This window comes from Dipteris shenzhenensis, chromosome 1 (genome assembly GCF_047967505.1).
Source record: "Dipteris shenzhenensis isolate YYH24624 ecotype China chromosome 1, Dip_SZ_1.0, whole genome shotgun sequence".
In the NCBI taxonomy this organism is placed as follows: domain Eukaryota; kingdom Viridiplantae; phylum Streptophyta; class Polypodiopsida; order Gleicheniales; family Dipteridaceae; genus Dipteris; species Dipteris shenzhenensis.
The window spans coordinates 9,533,000-9,550,476 of NC_141596.1; the positions used below are offsets into that span (position 1 = coordinate 9,533,000).

Sequence of the window (17,477 nt, forward strand, 5' to 3'; positions counted from 1 at the left end):
TTTATTTGATTGTACTTTGTCTCATAGGCCCGTGAGGCCTCCCAAAGTCGTTAATACAACTTTCTTTTTTGTTTTCTCCTTTGATACATGTTTTCGCTTCAACGATGTTTCGGTCTATATACCTAGATGAATCCAGGAATATTCCCAAACTCATCCTCTAAAAACACAACATAGTGCAGTTTCAATCTCACGATAGTCACTCATAAGATTGAAAACCATGAACTCCATCACGCATAGCAGGAACTAGCTACTATGACATCCCCACTGACGTCACCAGCGCCCAATAGTGGGTGTAGACCATCGTATAAAAATATGCTCTCACACATACAAATCCACACACCCACACATACTTGAGCATCCATTTATACAAAGTCTTCGTATTGAGTTTCTGTCAGCACTCCGGAGGTGAAGGGCAGACTCGGCCATGACGAAGGCTAGCACTAAAGGAGAAATAAAACAAAACAACCCCCATAAGATGAAGCTGACAGACGGACTGACACGTACTCTCTCTCTCTCTCTCTCTCTCTCTCCCTTTGATACATGTTTTTGAATCAACGATGTTTTGAAAAACAACTCCCATAAGGTGAAGCAAAGACATAGAAGGAACCATAGTCTTTGCGCTATAGATACAGGTCTTAGGGACTTCAAAACAAATACAGTTTGGACACCTTTGCAGCATAAGCTACTGTTGAACCAGGACATGCACATGCTTTACCACACCAAAAATAAGGACAAAAACTTATGAGTACATGGCCGAGTAAACAGAGGAATGGGTGCATCCCTGTTATTGGACCACAGTCATGAAACAGCTTTCTCTCAACAGATCTCAAGCATTGACATTTGTAGCAAGACCCAAACACCACCATAACTCACTCCCCCCCCCCCCCGGGCCCACAAATTGATATACTACTACTATCTCGATAAAAAGAATAGCACAAACTCCATTCAGAGCTATTTCCTTCATTCAAATTGCTTGCTGATAGTGAACATATAGATAAACTTAACTTCGATTTTACAAATCTTATAAGAAAGTGATGTACTTCATAAATCTTCAATTTGTTTCTTCTTTTTTTAAAGCACCTCTTTTAGCAACTCAGCAACAGCAGTAATATCTCAACCCACCCTATGACTATTAAAGGAGAAATGGCAGGACCGTATGTATCAAAACTGAAAGAAGCCACTCTGGAATCGCTCATCATAAAGCTGCCAATGGCCATACCTTGTGTTACTAAGTTGATTTATAATGGGTGGTCTAGCCTGCAGAAACACTCTCAAGTTTTTGAGCTTTTCCTCAGCCTCATCTAAAGCTCTCCTCGTCAAATTGGAACATCCAATCAAATCCAGGTGTTCTAAATCGACACAACCATCTGCTATCGATGCCAACCCCTGATCTGATAGCTTTGAGTACCTCAACTCCAAGTGCTTTAAGTTTGGCATCAGCTTTGAAATTACTTTAACCTCTCCATCAGCTGCTGCTGGCAATATATTTTGCGAGTGTCCCTGAGGTAGCAAGCTCTTTCTTGCAGGATCATATTCTCCAATAAACCTGTTCCTCTTTAAAACAGTCACAAACTTACAATTTAGACCAATCTGTTCCAGTGAGAACCACGTCAGGTTTTGGCATTCACTCACATCCAGATGCTCCAGATGTGGGCAGGATTTTGCAATTTGACAGGCAGAGAGATCCGTGAGTCCACTAGAAGATGCCACTGAGATGCTTCGAATAAAAGGACACCTGTATTTTTTCAAAAAGCATCACATTTAATTTTGCTGAACTCAAACTTCTGCTGTTTCCTTCCTTTTGTAAATATATACGTAAATATGCATGCATGTAGGGATGTACATATGTAAGTATGTATGTATGTAAAAGAGACAGAATAACACTATGCAAATAAAACATGCAAGTCCTTTAGCTCCTCTCTCAGCAAGAGGTGAGGGATTTAATGATGCAATTAGCAGCCCGAATTCAAGTTCTTGAAGGACCTGGCAAGCAAGCAGTAATTGATGAGGTAGTAAAGTCTTGCAAAGCTTCCCCTCCTACCCCTCAGTTAGTCTCTATGATTGAAGATCTAGTTCATACTGGAGTACAAACTATCAAAAAGTAAATAATTATAGAGTTTGATGCAAACATAAATAAAGCTGACATCCAAGAAGAGATCAATGAGAATGCAGCTCACGTGATAATGCTTTGAAGATCAGAATTGGGGGACTCCCTGAAGGAACTTGATATACATACCTAGATGAATCCAGGAACATTCCCAAACTCATCCTCTATAAAAGTGAAGTTCAATCTCGTGATAGTCACTCATAAGGTTGAAAACCATAAACTCCATCACGCATAGCAAGGACTAGCTACTATGACATCCCCACTGATGTCATCAGCGCCCAACAGTGGGTGTATACCATAGTATAAAAATATGCTGTCACACATACAAATCCACACACCCACACATACTTGAGCATCCATTTATACAAAGTCTTCGTATTGAGTTTCTTTCGGCACTCCAGAGGTGAAGGGCAAACTCAGCCATGATGAAGGCCAGCACTAAAGGAGAAGGCTAATTAAAAAGTAGTCCAAAATCTCTTCATTCAAGCTACAACTGCTTGTGAATTCTAAACAATTTCATTTTAGTCTCTCCTAAACAAGCATCTAAATCTAGCCGATAGGGCAACACACCATTTAAGATAGAAAGAATTAACGCAATATCAGCATGGTTGAATAACTTCACAAGGTGAAATTTGCATGTTTGCTAATAGGGCAGAAGCATATACCTAGATGAATCTAGGAACATTTCCAAACTCATCCTTTAAAAACACAGCATAGTGTAGTTTCAATCTCATGATAGTCACTCATAAGGTCGAAAACCATCACGCATAGCAGGGACTAGCTACTATGACATCCCCACTGACGTCATCAGCGCCCAACAGTGGGTGTAGACCATAGTATAAAAATATGCTCTCGCACATACAAATCCACACACCCACACATACTTGGGCATCCATTTATACAAAGTCTTCATACTGAGTTTTTGTTGACACTGCAGAGGTGAAGGTGCAGAGGTGAAGGGCAGACTCAGCCATGACGAAGGCTAGCACTAAAGGAGAAGGCTAATAAAAAAGCAATCACTCGTAAGGTTGAAAACCATAAACTTCATCACGCATAGCAGGGACTAGCTACTATGACATCCCCACTAATGTCATCAGTGCCCAACAAACCAATAAGGAGCTCATTGCCATAGAGCTCAAATCCAAGTTCTTGAAGGACCCGGCAAGCAAGCAGTAATCTACAAGGTAATACAGACTTGCAAGGATACTATCAATACAAAGGCAAATAAAACTGACATTGAGAATGAGATCAAGGAATATGAAGCCAAACGCAAAAATGCACTGAAGATTAGGAGGTCTTCCTAAAGCGTGGTTCAAAGAGGAGGATACATACCATGAGACTTAAGGAAAAATCAAAGGCAACAGAATCGGTCAAGGTCAAGGATGCTAGGAAGGATAGAAATGGGCAGTATATAGTGAGGGCGTGACCCTCATCAAGGAGTTTAAATCCAAACCAAAAGACCCTCAATCTTAAACTGATGCATTGTTGTTTATTGTCTTAATTTTCAGTCTATAATGTATGTACCTTATAATAACTTTCAATCTATAATGTATGTACCTTATAATAACTTTATGTACTCCCTGAACGGGTATATTAGCTGGGTTTTTTTTTTGTCCCATAGACTTGTTGGTCTCACGTGGACATTAATAGATTCTCTCTCTCTCTCTCTCTCTCTCTCTCACACACACACACACACACACACACACACGCCACCATCCCCCCTCCTAGTTGGGAAAGGAAGGGGAGGGCACACGCTTTCCAATCAATGCAAATGAACCAGGCTTCTTAAAAATGGCAGATACTTTGAATTATTAATAGCTTTGAGGGACAACAAGAAAGATAAAAGAATTCAAGTACGTTTATGGTCCAGAGCTAATTGGAGCACTAAATGTTATGCTCTAGCCGAGATAGCATGACCTCGGAAAGATCGGTGGGCATTTTCCCTTAGAGGACCGACTTCAGTAATATTTCATGTGCGTAAATTAAATGGTCAAGGGACGTAACTGCCAAGGTCCTAGGTGAGGGTGTATTGGCATCGACTAGGTGGTTCTGAGTGCTCAGGCCTAGGTGCACCTAAATGTGTAAGAATGCCAAGGGGCAAATGTTTTAATTGTGCCCCAAGAGAGGGGTAAATGGTGTACCAAGCTAAAGGTCTAAAATGATGAAATGTGGCAGGAGGGAACCATCTAGGGATTTGTGGGCTTGTGGATAGGCATGAAGAAAATGAATTACGTATCTTGTGGGCATGCAATCCATGAGATAGGCTGGGAGGAAAATCAGATGCTATCACCTGTGATTCGACGGAAAGGACGAGAGATTAGTATTGAGTGTCTCATTTGGTATCAGAGCGCAAAATGTTTGGGATGTGTGATGACGGACAATACGGAGGTGATGGCGCAGCTTGATGGTCACGGACGTCATCGCAGGCGTGGGATTTCTTGGAGGGAGGACCTGGCTTCTCGGTAGAATCCATATACTGTTCGTGGGCTCAACAAAGTTGGTCGGTACTGTGCTACCATCCCTAGCTTAATTCGCAGAATCAAGGGAGCTTTTTACAAGGCTGTAATCGGGAGGCACACGACGGGAAGTCCGACGGATAAGCGGACGTCGTTACAGCTGTACCATGTGGTGTTTTCAAAACTCCTTGGCTTCGTGGGTGTGCAAGCTGTGTAATAGTTGGGTAGATTGATGAGCAGCGCCGAAGATGCGTGGAAGAGTTACGCATCTGGCATGTGGTCACGCAAATAGCCCATTAGCGAGGTGATCGTCTGAGCGCGGGTACGGTTACGTGCGCAGTGCCTTGGTTGGTGGCAGTGAATCCTGAAGCTACTGTATGGTCACGGGACTTGCTTCGTGATATTCCGTCAACTACATGGGAATGGGTTCAAATAACTCTACGAAGTCTGAGAGACGGAGGAGTGGCGCAGATTTTCGAGGCTTGCAAAGGCTTTGACAGAAGAAATAAGTTCGGGACATCTGCGTTACGTGGAGCTTCCAGAGGGCATCTTTTTTCCCTTCTATACAAAATTTCAGTTTTCAGTTTGCAGTCTATTATTCCTGTACAGCAAAGGGGAATTTGAAGTGTAATATACTTTTGGAGTTTTGGCGTACGGAAAGAAGTGAAAAATAAAAATAAAAAATCTATTTTCCCTTTTGAAAGAATGGAGGCAGAGGGACAAGATTCTAGGGTAAATCCTGGTGAATCTAGAGCGTGATCTACGCAACAAGTGTCCCATCACACAACACCTACTCTGGTGGGTAGGATTTCTGTACTAGAAGATGCCTTACAACAGATCATGAACCAGCAGCTTCAAGTGAACGCTGGTCAAAATGAAATTAGAGAGATGGTGCAAGCCTTGTCGGCTAGACCATCTAGAAATGAAAAGGGCAAAGCTCCAGCAGAGCCAGAGCCCAGTATACACTCGTCGGAACATGCGAAGGTCAAGGTACCTAATATTGCCAATTATAGACCGGAAAAGTACGCTGGTCGGATGACCGAGCGCAGTTCTGATGTGATCGAGGTTTGGTTACACAAGTGGGAAGAAGCCTTCGCCATTTGTGAAATCAGATCTGATCTAAAGAAAATCCGTGAGACCACTCACCTGTTTATCGAGGCAGCAGATAGGCGGTGGATAAAACAACAGAAAGATCAGGTTGCCCCTACCACCTGGGAAGGGTTTAAGGCTGAATTTAAGAAACACTTTCTTCCACCTGACGAAGAGTCCCAAGCTTGGTATGCTTACAGAAACCTTCGCCAGAGGAATTTATCAGTGGCAGAGTACACTGGCAAGTTCAGGGAATGTGTTATGAAAATAACGGACCCTCTCCCTATGTCGGTTCAGTTGAAAGACTATATCTATGGACTGAACGACAAGATTAAAATGGAAGTTCGGGCTAAATATGTGACTACATTAGATGAATCTATTGCAGTAGCCCTGAACTATGAGGATGCCAGAGGCAGACCTAGTGGGTTTGTGCAGGCAGGGACTCAGCATGAGTATCCAAGAAAAGGGGGATTTCAGAGGAAATGGACTTCAAAGGCCAGTGTCTTGCAGCCAAGTGGCCAAACCAAGCAGGTGAAGCCGGTTGAGGGATAAGCAAAAACAAGTACCACCGTTGGGGTGAAAAGAAAAGTAACTCCAATGGCAGCCCGGGCTTGGTCAACGTCCTCGTTGACCCCTGAGCAAAAAGAAAAACTAGAAAAGAAGGATTGTGCTTCGGCTGCCTTCAGCAACAACAGTGGAAAGATTGTCCACTAAACAAAGACCGTCACACGGCCAATATGATAATATCTGAATGCGACGCGAAAATGCAAGAGAGTCCCAATGCGGAACCTATGCAGATGCAATTGGCGGGACCTTCTCAGAAGTTAGTATCTGTGTTGTTAAGTGTGTCTGTTACTAAGTTAGTAAGCGGTGCACCCGATAACATCCTTTCAAAGCCCGCAGCAACGGGGTATACGGTTTTCGATGAGCCCAAGTTGATTAAAATGAAAGGGCAAGTAGCTAATCATGATGTAATTGTATTGTTTGACTCAGCATCAACGCACAATGTAATTAACTCAAAGCTTATTAAGAGGCTCAAGTTGAAAACTAGTCCGTCTGACTATGCTTATGCGGTCAGGATGGCGGATGGAAGTTCAACTGAAGTATGGGACCAGAGGGTTACCCAGTTGGAACTTTGAATTCAGGACTATGTTGAGAAGCTAGACTTTGAGTTGACCAGGCTTGCTCACGCAGATATAGCCCTAGGCATGGCTTGGCATTTTTGGAAAAAACCAGCCATTGATTGGAAAAAGTGTATTTACGAGTTCAAGATGAACGGGGTAGAACATGTTTTGCGAGGTGAAAAGGATTTACCTCGAGGACCATTGATTTCAGCCATGGAAATTCGGAAGACTCCGAAAGAGTTTCTCTGTCTGTGTATAGCATCGATAGAGTCGATTGATGATGCATCGGCTAGCACAAAGGCTACCGAAGATGGGGAAATGGGGCCTAGTTGGCTAAAGAGATATCGGAGTTCTCTGATTGTTTTAGGGATGAGTTACCTCCAAAGCGGAATGTTCAACATAAATTTGAGCTTATCCCGGGGGCAGAACCTGTAAATAGACCTCCCTATAGATTAAGCTTTACAGAAGAAGCTGAGTTGCGAAGACAACTGGAAGAATACCTCAAGCTGGGACAAATTCAACCCAGTTTTTCACCTTTTTCTTCGCCAGTGATATTAAAGAAGAAGAAAGATATACTTTTCGTCTCTGTATAGATTACAGAGCATTGAATAATATCACTATTAAGCACAGGTATCCGATGGCTCGGATCAATTATTTGCTCGATGCATTACATGGGGCTGTAATTTTCAGTGCGTGAATTAAATGGTCAAGGGAAGTAACTGCCAAGGTCCTAGGTGAGGGTGTATTGGCATTGACTAGGTGGTTTTGAGTGCTCAGGCCTAGGTGCACCTAAATGTGTAAGAATGCCAAGGGGCAAATGTTTTAATTGTGCCCCAAGAGAGGGGTAAATGGTGTACCAAGCTAAAGGTCTAAAATGATGACATGTGGCAGGAGGAAACCATCTAGGGATTTGTGGGCTTTTGGATAGGCATGAAGAAAATGAATTACGTATCTTGTGTGCATGCAATCCATGAGATAGGATGGGAGGAAAATCGGATGCTATCGCCTGTGATTTTGCCTGTGATTCGACGGAAAGGACGAGAGATTAGTATTGAGTGTTTCACTAAATCCGTTAGAGGACTGAGGACATGAATTTCGAGCTCCATATAAGTTGCTTCAGGCCTAAACACTCAATGAGTGGTCATAAGAGCAATAGCTAATAAAAAGACAATGCACAATTCAAGAAACTAAGTCTTTGCAATGTTGTTAATCTCCCGCTATGCTTCCACAGAAGAAACCTGAATGCAGCCCCTCAAGGTCAAAAGCTTAGGCTAACATGGAAAGATTGTAGCTGCAATAGAGTGCCCACTTTGACAAAATAACTTTAAAAGCACTACATAGGCTAAACAAGGCAGCCCACAATTATAAAATTGCTATAGGCTGATGGTATCTTCCATGATCCACCCTCCCCCTCCTCCCCTCCTCTTCCTTCACCTCACCCTACCTCTAATCCCCTCACCTCTAATTAGACTAGTTTCATGTGAGCCTCACGTTGCAGGGAAACCCCATAATAGAATCAAGATACTACTATTTAAGGCATCAAGTATTCTTACTCCAGGTCACCACGTCAAAGATTGACAATTGTTGTTCTCAAGACACCCACAATTGTGACCACTGAAACCGGCCTTCAGTTTCCTGAAGGGCAGTAGACCATAACTTGCATTGCATATTCATTATTCACAGCCACATTGCATCATTTCCAACTACTTAACTTTAAACAATACCACTTAGAAACAACTTGAGAAATAACTAGATGGAGGCTAGAGTGCCCCTGCTCAATGGAACCAAGTACAAGACACCACACTGGCCCCAAACACTTGGCGCCCCTTCCGGTATTTATTTATTTCTTTAGGCATGAAATTGGTACATACAACAAGGGCTCTCCCTTGTGCTCTTCCCCACGGGCAATTCCATTGTCCAAGCCAAACCTTGGCTATAAACTGCATTCCATCCTAGTGCACACACTAGCACCCAAGTGCCAAGGCAAAGCTAAGGCATTCACCATTTGTCCATGACCAACTGTAAAAGTATCCAAGCATTCCACAAAGACTGTAACCAACTTTGAATGACCAGGCATCCAGACACTTCCCGAAATGCTCAAGCAGCCTCAAGGATTCCAAATGCAATACACTACCCCTCTGGCACTCTCCCAGGCACACCCTCTGTAACTGAGTGTCTACTTAAGCCTGTAAGGTCCAAAGGAAACTCCAAACAACAAACGGAACAACAACAAGCTTCCAAAAATCACCAAATGCAATCACATGAAAGGGATAGTGACAAGAGAACTCAAACCAGCTTCAGACAACTTCAATCCAGCCCCAGATCAGCTCCAAGGAACTCCAATCCGGTCTAGAAAACCTCCATGGGCAACAGATCCAATGTGGAGGCTAATAGGAGGCAATGACAGCTTGGAGAGGGGAGGGTAGAGAGAGAAAGAGCAAGAAGATCACGGTTAGGAAAGAGAAGCTGAGCAGCTAGCCATGAGTGTTGGGGAGTCTAAATGGGCCGTACAAACAGCCAAAACTGCCTTGGGCTGTGTGAAAACAGTCCGTACAGCAATAGCCACACCTTGGAATGCGTACTAACTGATCCGTACAGCAGGCCCGTTCCGTACAGCAGCCATGACTGTTCCATACAATCAGCCTTGGGATGTGTACCTCTCCCTTACAGCCAGCAATGAATGCAATTCAGCCACCTTGGCTCACATGCCAATCAAAAGTTCTGTCCGTACAGCAGGCTAGCAATCCGTACAGCAGCGTTGAAAGCACCGTACAGCAGCACTTATGGAATCCGTGCAGCAGCCTGTACACTTGCAGCCAGCCTCGATCAGCAGCCTGTACAGCAGTACGGCTGCTTCAAATCACCAGCAGCAGGTCCACAGCCGTACGGTGACCTCGAGGAGCGTGCAATATCCATACAGCATGCAGCGTGCGTAAGGACTCCGTACAGTCCGCTCCTTCAATGCAGTTTCTGCAGTACGTACAGCCGTACGGGCTGCCTCGAGATGTGTGCAGGCCAAGAAATGCAAGGAGTTAAGTCTTCCTTGGACTTCGTACGGCGTGCCCTCTTCACCTTGGGATGCGTGGAAAAAAAAAAGAGAGAAAGAACCCACGTCCCAAAACTCGCTTTTTGCCTTGGAAGGAGAGGAAGAGGGTAGGTATGCATGAGGAAATGCCACGTGGCCCCCTCATTAAAGCTCTAACCCTTGCAAACCAATGGAACATTGGTTTGCCCCTCACATTAAAATCCTAACCCCTTCTAACCAATGAAACATTGGTTTCCTTGGGCCTAACTTTAAGACCCCTCTAAAGCTTGCCTTACCCCTAGCAAGTAGGCCTAGTGACCTAGGGACTTCTGGGAAGTGTCTCTTCCCCTGGGCTAGCCCCCAAAGCCAAAGTTAGTCACGGTTCATAAGTTCAAGTCCCCGTGACATACCCTCCTCTTGAAACAGCAAACTATCACGTTTGTTGCTATAAACATAAACCACCAGCAATGATGATATGGTCTAGGAAAGCGCGCGTGTCCATCCATATATCAATGCATCATCCGTGTGGAGTGACTAGTACACTCATCATGGAAGTCTCGTAGCAGATGTATTGTCAGCAAACAATACCTCGGGTGAGACATACAGTGTCACCAAGCGACTTCTAGATACCGTGAGCCTGTCTGTTGACAAGGGGGTGGAGGAACTACCCCCCTCTTGAGCATCAGGCAATGCTCTAGACCTATGCTCTGCTGAGCCTAAAGGAGCTACAACCGAAGTCAGCTCAAAGCACAACAACTGAGTGGACTACACCACTTTGAGTGAAATCTGCTAGTTCACTCGCCTCCAATAACTTGAACCACACACACATGGCAATAATGGATCCTAGGAACATAGATCCTGGTACTCGATATCCTTTCAGACTTGCATCACCGCAAGCTGAATCGGTTCAGCCGATCTATGCTAGACTTGGATCCTTGTCTCATGGTTCAAATAAAAAACCAACTAGCATGTACTAAATGGATTTACTGCTCGAGCCATGCCGGGCAACAAGAGCATCCAAAATAGGCATGTGATACATGGATGTGCTGCTCTAGCCATGCCGGGCAACAAGAGCAATCCAACAAGAACAAGGACTACTTATTCTGCAATTTACCATTCAGCCATCAACAAAACTAGCAGGGAAGAACCATCCTCCAAATTAGAAAGCAGCCTAGAAAGAGGAAACTCTCCAATTTCTGGCTGTTACAAATATTCATACCAATATTACTGTTTTTTTTTTAAAACCAAAGGAAAACAAATCTCCTAGCGCGCGTGGCTGTCCTTTTTCGCTTCGTGTGCTCCCATAGGTTGTTTCCGTTTACGATTGGGGCAATCTTTGGCCTGATGGCCCTCTTCTTTGCAAAGGAAACACTTTCCAGCTTCAAATAGGGCTTGCCGTTCCTCATGAGACAATCTCTCTTTGGTACTTGGCTTACTATTAGGTCGCTGGTCCACATCAAACTTGACTTTGGTTGTCTTGACAAATTTCCTTTTCGTGAAAGAGTCATCCTGCTGCTTACCTTTGAATCCTGGAGTCATCCCTTGCATGAGAGCATAGGCTGTAGTAGCATTCTCAATCAGTTGAGATATGTTGGAGACCTTTGTCTTGGTGCAATAGTCACGAAGCTCCTTTGGCAGTCCACAACAATACTTTTCCACCTGCTCACACAATGATACGGTCCTATACGAGCTGACTGGCAATAAGGCCTCCCAAAACTTTTTGTTATACTCTTCAAGATTCTTACAGTGTGCGGCATCCAGCTTATGCCATGTTGTCATGCAGCGATGACTGTTCTGTACAATCAGCCTTGGGATGCATACCTCTCCCGTACAGCCAGCAATGAATGCAATTCAGCCACCTTGGCTCACGTGCCAATCAAAAGTTCTGTCCGTACAGCAGGCTAGCAATCCGTACAGCAGCGTTGAAAGCACCGTACAGCAGCACTTATGGAATCCGTGCAGCAGCCTGTACACTTGCAGCCAGCCTCGATCAGCAGCCTGTACAGCAGTACGGCTGCTTCAAATCACCAGCAGCAGGTCCGTACAGCCGTACGGTGACCTCGAGGAGCGTGCAATATCCGTACAGCATGCAGCGTGCGTAAGGACTCCATACAGTCCGCTCCTTCAATGCAGTTTCTGCAGTCCGTACAGCCGTACGGGCTGCCTCGAGATGTGTGCAGGCCAAGAAATGCAAGGAGTCAAGTCTTCCTTGGACTTCGTACGGCGTGCCCTCTTCACCTTGGGATGTGTGGAAAAAAAAAAGAGAGAGAGAACCCACGTCCAAAAACTCACTTTTTGCCTTGGAAGGAGAGGAAGAGGGTAGGTATGCATGAGGAAATGCCACGTGGCCCCCTCATTAAAGCTCTAACCCTTGCAAACCAATGGAACATTGGTTTGCCCCTCACATTAAAATCCTAACCCCTTCTAACCAATGAAACATTGGTTTCCTTGGGCCTAACTTTAAGACCCCTCTAAACCTTGCCTTGCTGCCCTAGCAAGTAGGCCTAGTGTGTGCACCTAGGGACTTCTGGGAAGTGTCTCTTCCCCTGGGCTAGCCCCCAAAGCCAAAGTTAGTCACGGTTCATAACTTCACGTCCCCGTGACACCATAGTCCTTATGAGAGGAGGAGCCCGAGTCGCCCCTGCCAAAGCCCATTGAGGAGAGCTTGAATGGAGCTGAGCTTCAAACTGGTGCCACCATCGTGTCCCCAATATCGTTGCCTGAGTAGGTGCGACCTGGAGTGGCCAACTGTCTACTGACCTTGAGATCTTCAGAGTGGCTAAAGAGACCTGCATGTTCTCTCTATCTGCTGCCTCGTAAATGCGCCATTCAAGGCAATGGAATCCATTAGTGTAAGAGTCAACTGGGCCTTCTTAGCTGCTTTGGTGGAAATGATGTTGTCGGAGCTCTCTGAATCTGCCAAGATGAGGACCTTCTGACCACCAATCTTGCCATAAAACTGAAACATGTTGGGGAACTGACGAGGCTCCCCCTTGTGCTGATCTACAGCTCCTTGATGACCACTGAGGTTGTCCTCATAGGAGTTGAAGCTGTGGATGAACCACTTGATGTGGCTCCTTCTGCTCGAAGCTTTGGGTAATGCGGACCATCTTCTTTCTTATGACCTGGCACAAGACAATAAAAGCATCGGTTCTCTTTGGCATAGGCTGCTCGTGTCGCTGCATCCAAGTACCCACCATAGCTGTTGCTATCCTTCGCCATCCAGCTATGAGGAGTTGACGGTCTCGTTCTTGCTTCTCCTCCCAAAAGGTTTGCTCCCATTCTTCCTTCTCTCCTGAGCGGTACACTCTCTGAGCTCTCTGGCCTCCCGAGCCTCGCGTTCTCTGGCCACCTGCTCCCGATCTCGACATTCCCTAGCTTCCTGGGCCTAGAGCAGTCGGAGCTCCTGGGCGTCCTAAGCCTCAAGATCTCGGCATTCTTTTGCTTCCAAAGCCTCTCGATCTCTGAGTTCTTTTGCTTTCAAAGCCTCGCAATCGCGTTCTTCTTTTGCCTCCCGAGCTGCTCTCTTGCATTCTCCGGCGGCCTGCTCACGATTTTCCCGCATCTCCTAGAGCTGAACCATGTAGTTAAATAGACTCTTGGGCTGTTGTTGCTACATCTACATCATGGCCATCATGGCAAACATCGGAGCCTCTACAAAATTCTGTAGTGGTAGGGCTTGGGAAGCCGATCCTTCATCCCCACTGGCGTTGGACTTCTCACTTGTACTCATGCTGTCCTTTCCAAATCTTGTTTATACCATAACAGTGGGGATGTCCCTAAACTGACCCTCCCTATCTCAGGAAAGAAAATCTGAAACTCTGATACCAATGTATTAGGGAGATAGCCTAGCTCACTTGAGGGGGTGTCAAAATAATAGGGTAACCTCCCTGTTTGTAAGCCCCCCAAAATGAGGAGAGCATGGGGGAGTGACCTGTAGAGGAATAGGGGGCAGGAAGAGGGAGAGGGAGGCTGCCATGTGGGAAGCACACAAAAATGTTCCTTGTATTTAATGGAGATCAACCCTTTACGGAAGATCTGTCCTAGAGGGGATAACGATAGTGTTGGCCACACATGGGCCCTGACATAGGGCAGGATTGCAGCCAGGGAAAAGACTCTGGGCCTGCATATAGCCAAGCAGAAGGCCCTTATGGGCAGAAATGGTGCAGGGTTTATAAGCCCCCAAAGCCTGGCCTGGTCAGTCCACAGACTGGGCTGGCCAGATTTATAGACAAGTTTGTCTGTTCGGCCAGCCCGTGAGGGCACATAGGCGTTCTAGAGCAGCCCTCTGCAGGCTGCAGAACAGTCCTCTAGACGTGCACAGTAGGCACTAGAGGAGGCAGTGAGGTGGCAGCAAGGCAGGGAATCCAGTTCTCTTCCAGTGCATCAGAGCCCCAGAGAAAGTGGAGATCAAGGCATCAACAGGGTGCACTGGCAGATCCAGCAGCCCTTAGCCATTGTGAAGAGCTCAACCAGTGATCAGATCACTTAAGGTAGAAAGGATGCTAACACGTGGAGAGTTTTGAGCTCCTCCCATAGCCACAGAAGACCTCATTGAGAGGATTGCAGCAGAAACAGTCAGCAGCAGATTAGGGTAACAATTGTGGCGTCAGTTCCAGCACTAGTGGGCAGCACCCCCCTCTCCACGTAATGTGGTTTGTGAGTGCACCTTTTTGTACATTTCTATGTATGTGTGCACAATCTAGAGTTTTTAAGAGTGATCTTGTGGATGATTCATTTTCTGCTGTGCATTCTAACACGGTACAAAAAACTAGGACTTGAGCTAGAAGTAACATGTCGAGATGCTTTCCAACAGACCCTGGCTGGAGTACGTAATGTCTGCAATAGAGTAACCTGCTTCATGACTCTTTCCTCCCCTTTATCACAGCTCATAACCATCAATATACTACTCTCATGCGTACTGCTCATTGTAAGAATATAAACATAGGTGTAACTTAGGTACCTTGTACAGTGCAAACTCTGTAGAAATGAAGCATGTGACAGATCCCCAAAACAAAGGAAGCCATGCGTGCTGCTCATTGTAAGAGTATAAACATAGGTGTAACTTGGGTACCTTGCACCGTGCAACTTTGTAGGAATGAAGCATGTGACAGATTCCCAAACAAAGAAAGCCTTCCTCAGCAAGAATTGCTATGCTAAAAAGCAATAGACACAGGACAGCAAGCCTTTTTAACTTTATCATTCTGCATCCAACAAGGATCCCAAACCAGCCTGTGTGCACCGCAGACGAGTTCTCTCTCAATTCTATTTTGTGCAGAACTGAGCTAAACCGTGAGACGTAATCTTAAAAAATAGGACAACAGATACAGATCCCCTTGCACATGAAAGTACAACCTCATTTTCAATGACCTCCTTCCTTGTAATATGTATACCACTCTTAAATCTCATTCAAATCTTTTAGGAGATAAGCCTTGTACTTCGCATATCTGTATAGAAGTTATACCAGAACATAGCCTGCTATTCGAAAGTTCCCTCCTCCATGTTTCTTTGTGGAGGCTTCAAATACATCGATGGGTCCCAAAAGGTGGGGATTAGTAATCATAACTTTCTTTCATCCTATCCCATATATATACCTTTAAAAGACTCGAATAGATTCAATCTTATAAATCACAATTTTTTTATAGAACAAGCAAAAGAAAGCGACTTTAGACAAACTTAGGAGTAAATGAGAAAAATAAAAATAAGGATAACTTAGTCAGCAAAGCTACGCTTATGTTTACATCAGTACCCAAGCAAAAACTGCCATCTGGGTTTTGAAAGATTCCGGAATCCCTTGGGTAAAATCCTATCCCATATGCCTAGACCCTAGGGACTTCATAAAATCAATCCTTCAGGGCCAGAAATCGTTAGATAACCAAAGGACAACAGAGACTTACAAAGCTCTTCGAGATAACAGAAGCAAGAACATGTGCAAGATAAGAAGGCCCATAAATGCATCAAGCCTCTCTGCGATTGATTGTACATGCATTTAGAGATGCTACCGAAGCGCTAGCGTAAGACTCGAGGCAGGTACAACCTTCTTTAAGAATCCAACGCCAATAATGCGCAGCTATTGCGTAGAGATAAAATTGCAGCCCATAAATTATGCTTAAACATAGCGAGGGTAAGAGCTCTACAGTCATGACCGTCGAAAATAAGACGGAGCGAATTGGGAAAGACGTGGGGCAAGACCCTGTAACAAAGGTCAAGTCGGAGTGAGGTAGTGTAGAAGAGCACTATGCGACCTCTGCAGAAGGATGAATGAGCGAGCGAGACTGTCCTTCGTTATACTTTTCATATAGATGCACCTTTCCTAAATTTAGAGTAACAAATAACACTGGTAAAGGAGAGAGAATAGGCGCACCTTGAAGCCAGGTAACACAGCGCTGCATTGGAGCAATGACGAGTGGAAAGCTCGCGCATATTCCCACAGCTCCGATCGACTACCAATTTGATAATATAATCAATTTTCTTCTCGAAAGACGGCTGCCACCACATGGAAGTCTCCTCTCTCTTCCGGAAGGAATCTTCCATATTCACGCACTCCCAACAAGCAGAATCGGCGGACGCTCTTCTCCAAGTCTTGCAAACCAGCGGCACGGAGAGGTAGAGGTCCTCGAAGCCCACTCTCTTGAAAATCTCCACAAGGGCTTCGTGGGTGAGGTCGGCCCAGGAAGCATCCATACCCACAAAGCGGGAAGGCTCTCTTTGGGATCGGAATGAGCAAGAGAAACTTGGAAATTGAATACGATGGACAGATGAAGAGCTTGAGACAATTTGCGAGGTTACTGACAGCTACAATTTGCCGTTTTTTTCAGCCATATCCAGTAACAGAAGGTCGGAGCCAACGGAGAGAGCTTACAAATTACTGTCTTTGCAGTGTAGAGCAGCTGTCAACGTGCAATTCCAAAAGTCCAAAGGGAAAATTCCATCACCCACAAACTTCCAACAGAAGAACAACCAAAACAAAAATTCCCGCGAGATCCGATGCTCTTATCGATGTTTAGAATGCTTTACAATACTCCCTATGCATCTCTTTCTTCTTCTCTGCCCAACAATTCTCTTTCACGCCGCCGCCGCTGCTGCTGCTGCTGCTGCTTCTTCTTCTTCTTCTTCTCTGTCCACTGATTCTCTCTCTCTCTTCTTCTTACCCAACGACTTCCTCTTCTTCTTCACAATTCTCCCTGCCCACCATAATCTCTCTGTGGTGCGCTTTATCACATTCACGTATCTCTTGGGAGCGCCTAGTAGGGCAGGCTCTGATGTGGATAAGACTTGGATTTATCATCATCAGATTTTTTACCGATGAACGTGAACGAACGTGTGGAGCCGTAGAACATCAAAAGATGTAGATTAGAAGACATATATACACAATACAAATCACTATCAAGATCATATAGTAAAGGATATAATATCAAATAATGGGAGGGATGTGTCCCTTCCGTGGGTGCCAAGAATATTGACACCAAAAAAATATTAATGCTAAGAATATTAGCGCATAGAATATTAGTGCCGAGAATAAGTCTTGCGAATGGATAAAATACTGGCATATTACCTGAATGTCAGTAGTCGAAATCGTAGTCGAACGTCGATAAAATCACTACAAGTCATGCGCTACTATGTGATGAAGTTAACATTGATTCAAAATGGACCATCAAGATTAAAGATATCGCAAG

The 17,477-nt window shown here is 44.9% G+C and overlaps 1 protein-coding gene across 1 annotated transcript; it reads right to left on the minus strand.

Annotated features, from left to right (window-relative positions):
• Positions 1 to 969: 969 nt before the first annotated feature.
• On the minus strand, positions 970 to 17,088 carry LOC147905343 (F-box protein SKIP1-like). Its single transcript, XM_087401957.1, has 2 exons — positions 16,166 to 17,088; positions 970 to 1,735 (listed from the first exon to the last, which is right to left on the minus strand). Exons 1-2 carry the CDS (start codon positions 16,483 to 16,485, stop codon positions 1,162 to 1,164), a joined length of 894 nt encoding a protein of 297 aa, XP_087258083.1. The 5' UTR covers positions 16,486 to 17,088; the 3' UTR covers positions 970 to 1,161.
• Positions 17,089 to 17,477: the final 389 nt, after the last annotated feature.

Excerpts from the sequence above, each read along its gene's own strand:
- LOC147905343 (XM_087401957.1), bottom strand. The coding sequence starts at position 16,485 with ATGGATGCTTCCTGGGCCGACCTCACCCACGAAGCCCTTGTGGAGATT. Across the intron at positions 1,736-16,165 it reads CTGTGTTACCTGGCTTCAAG|GTGTCCTTTTATTCGAAGCA; the intron begins GTGCGCCTATTC and ends GAAAAAATACAG.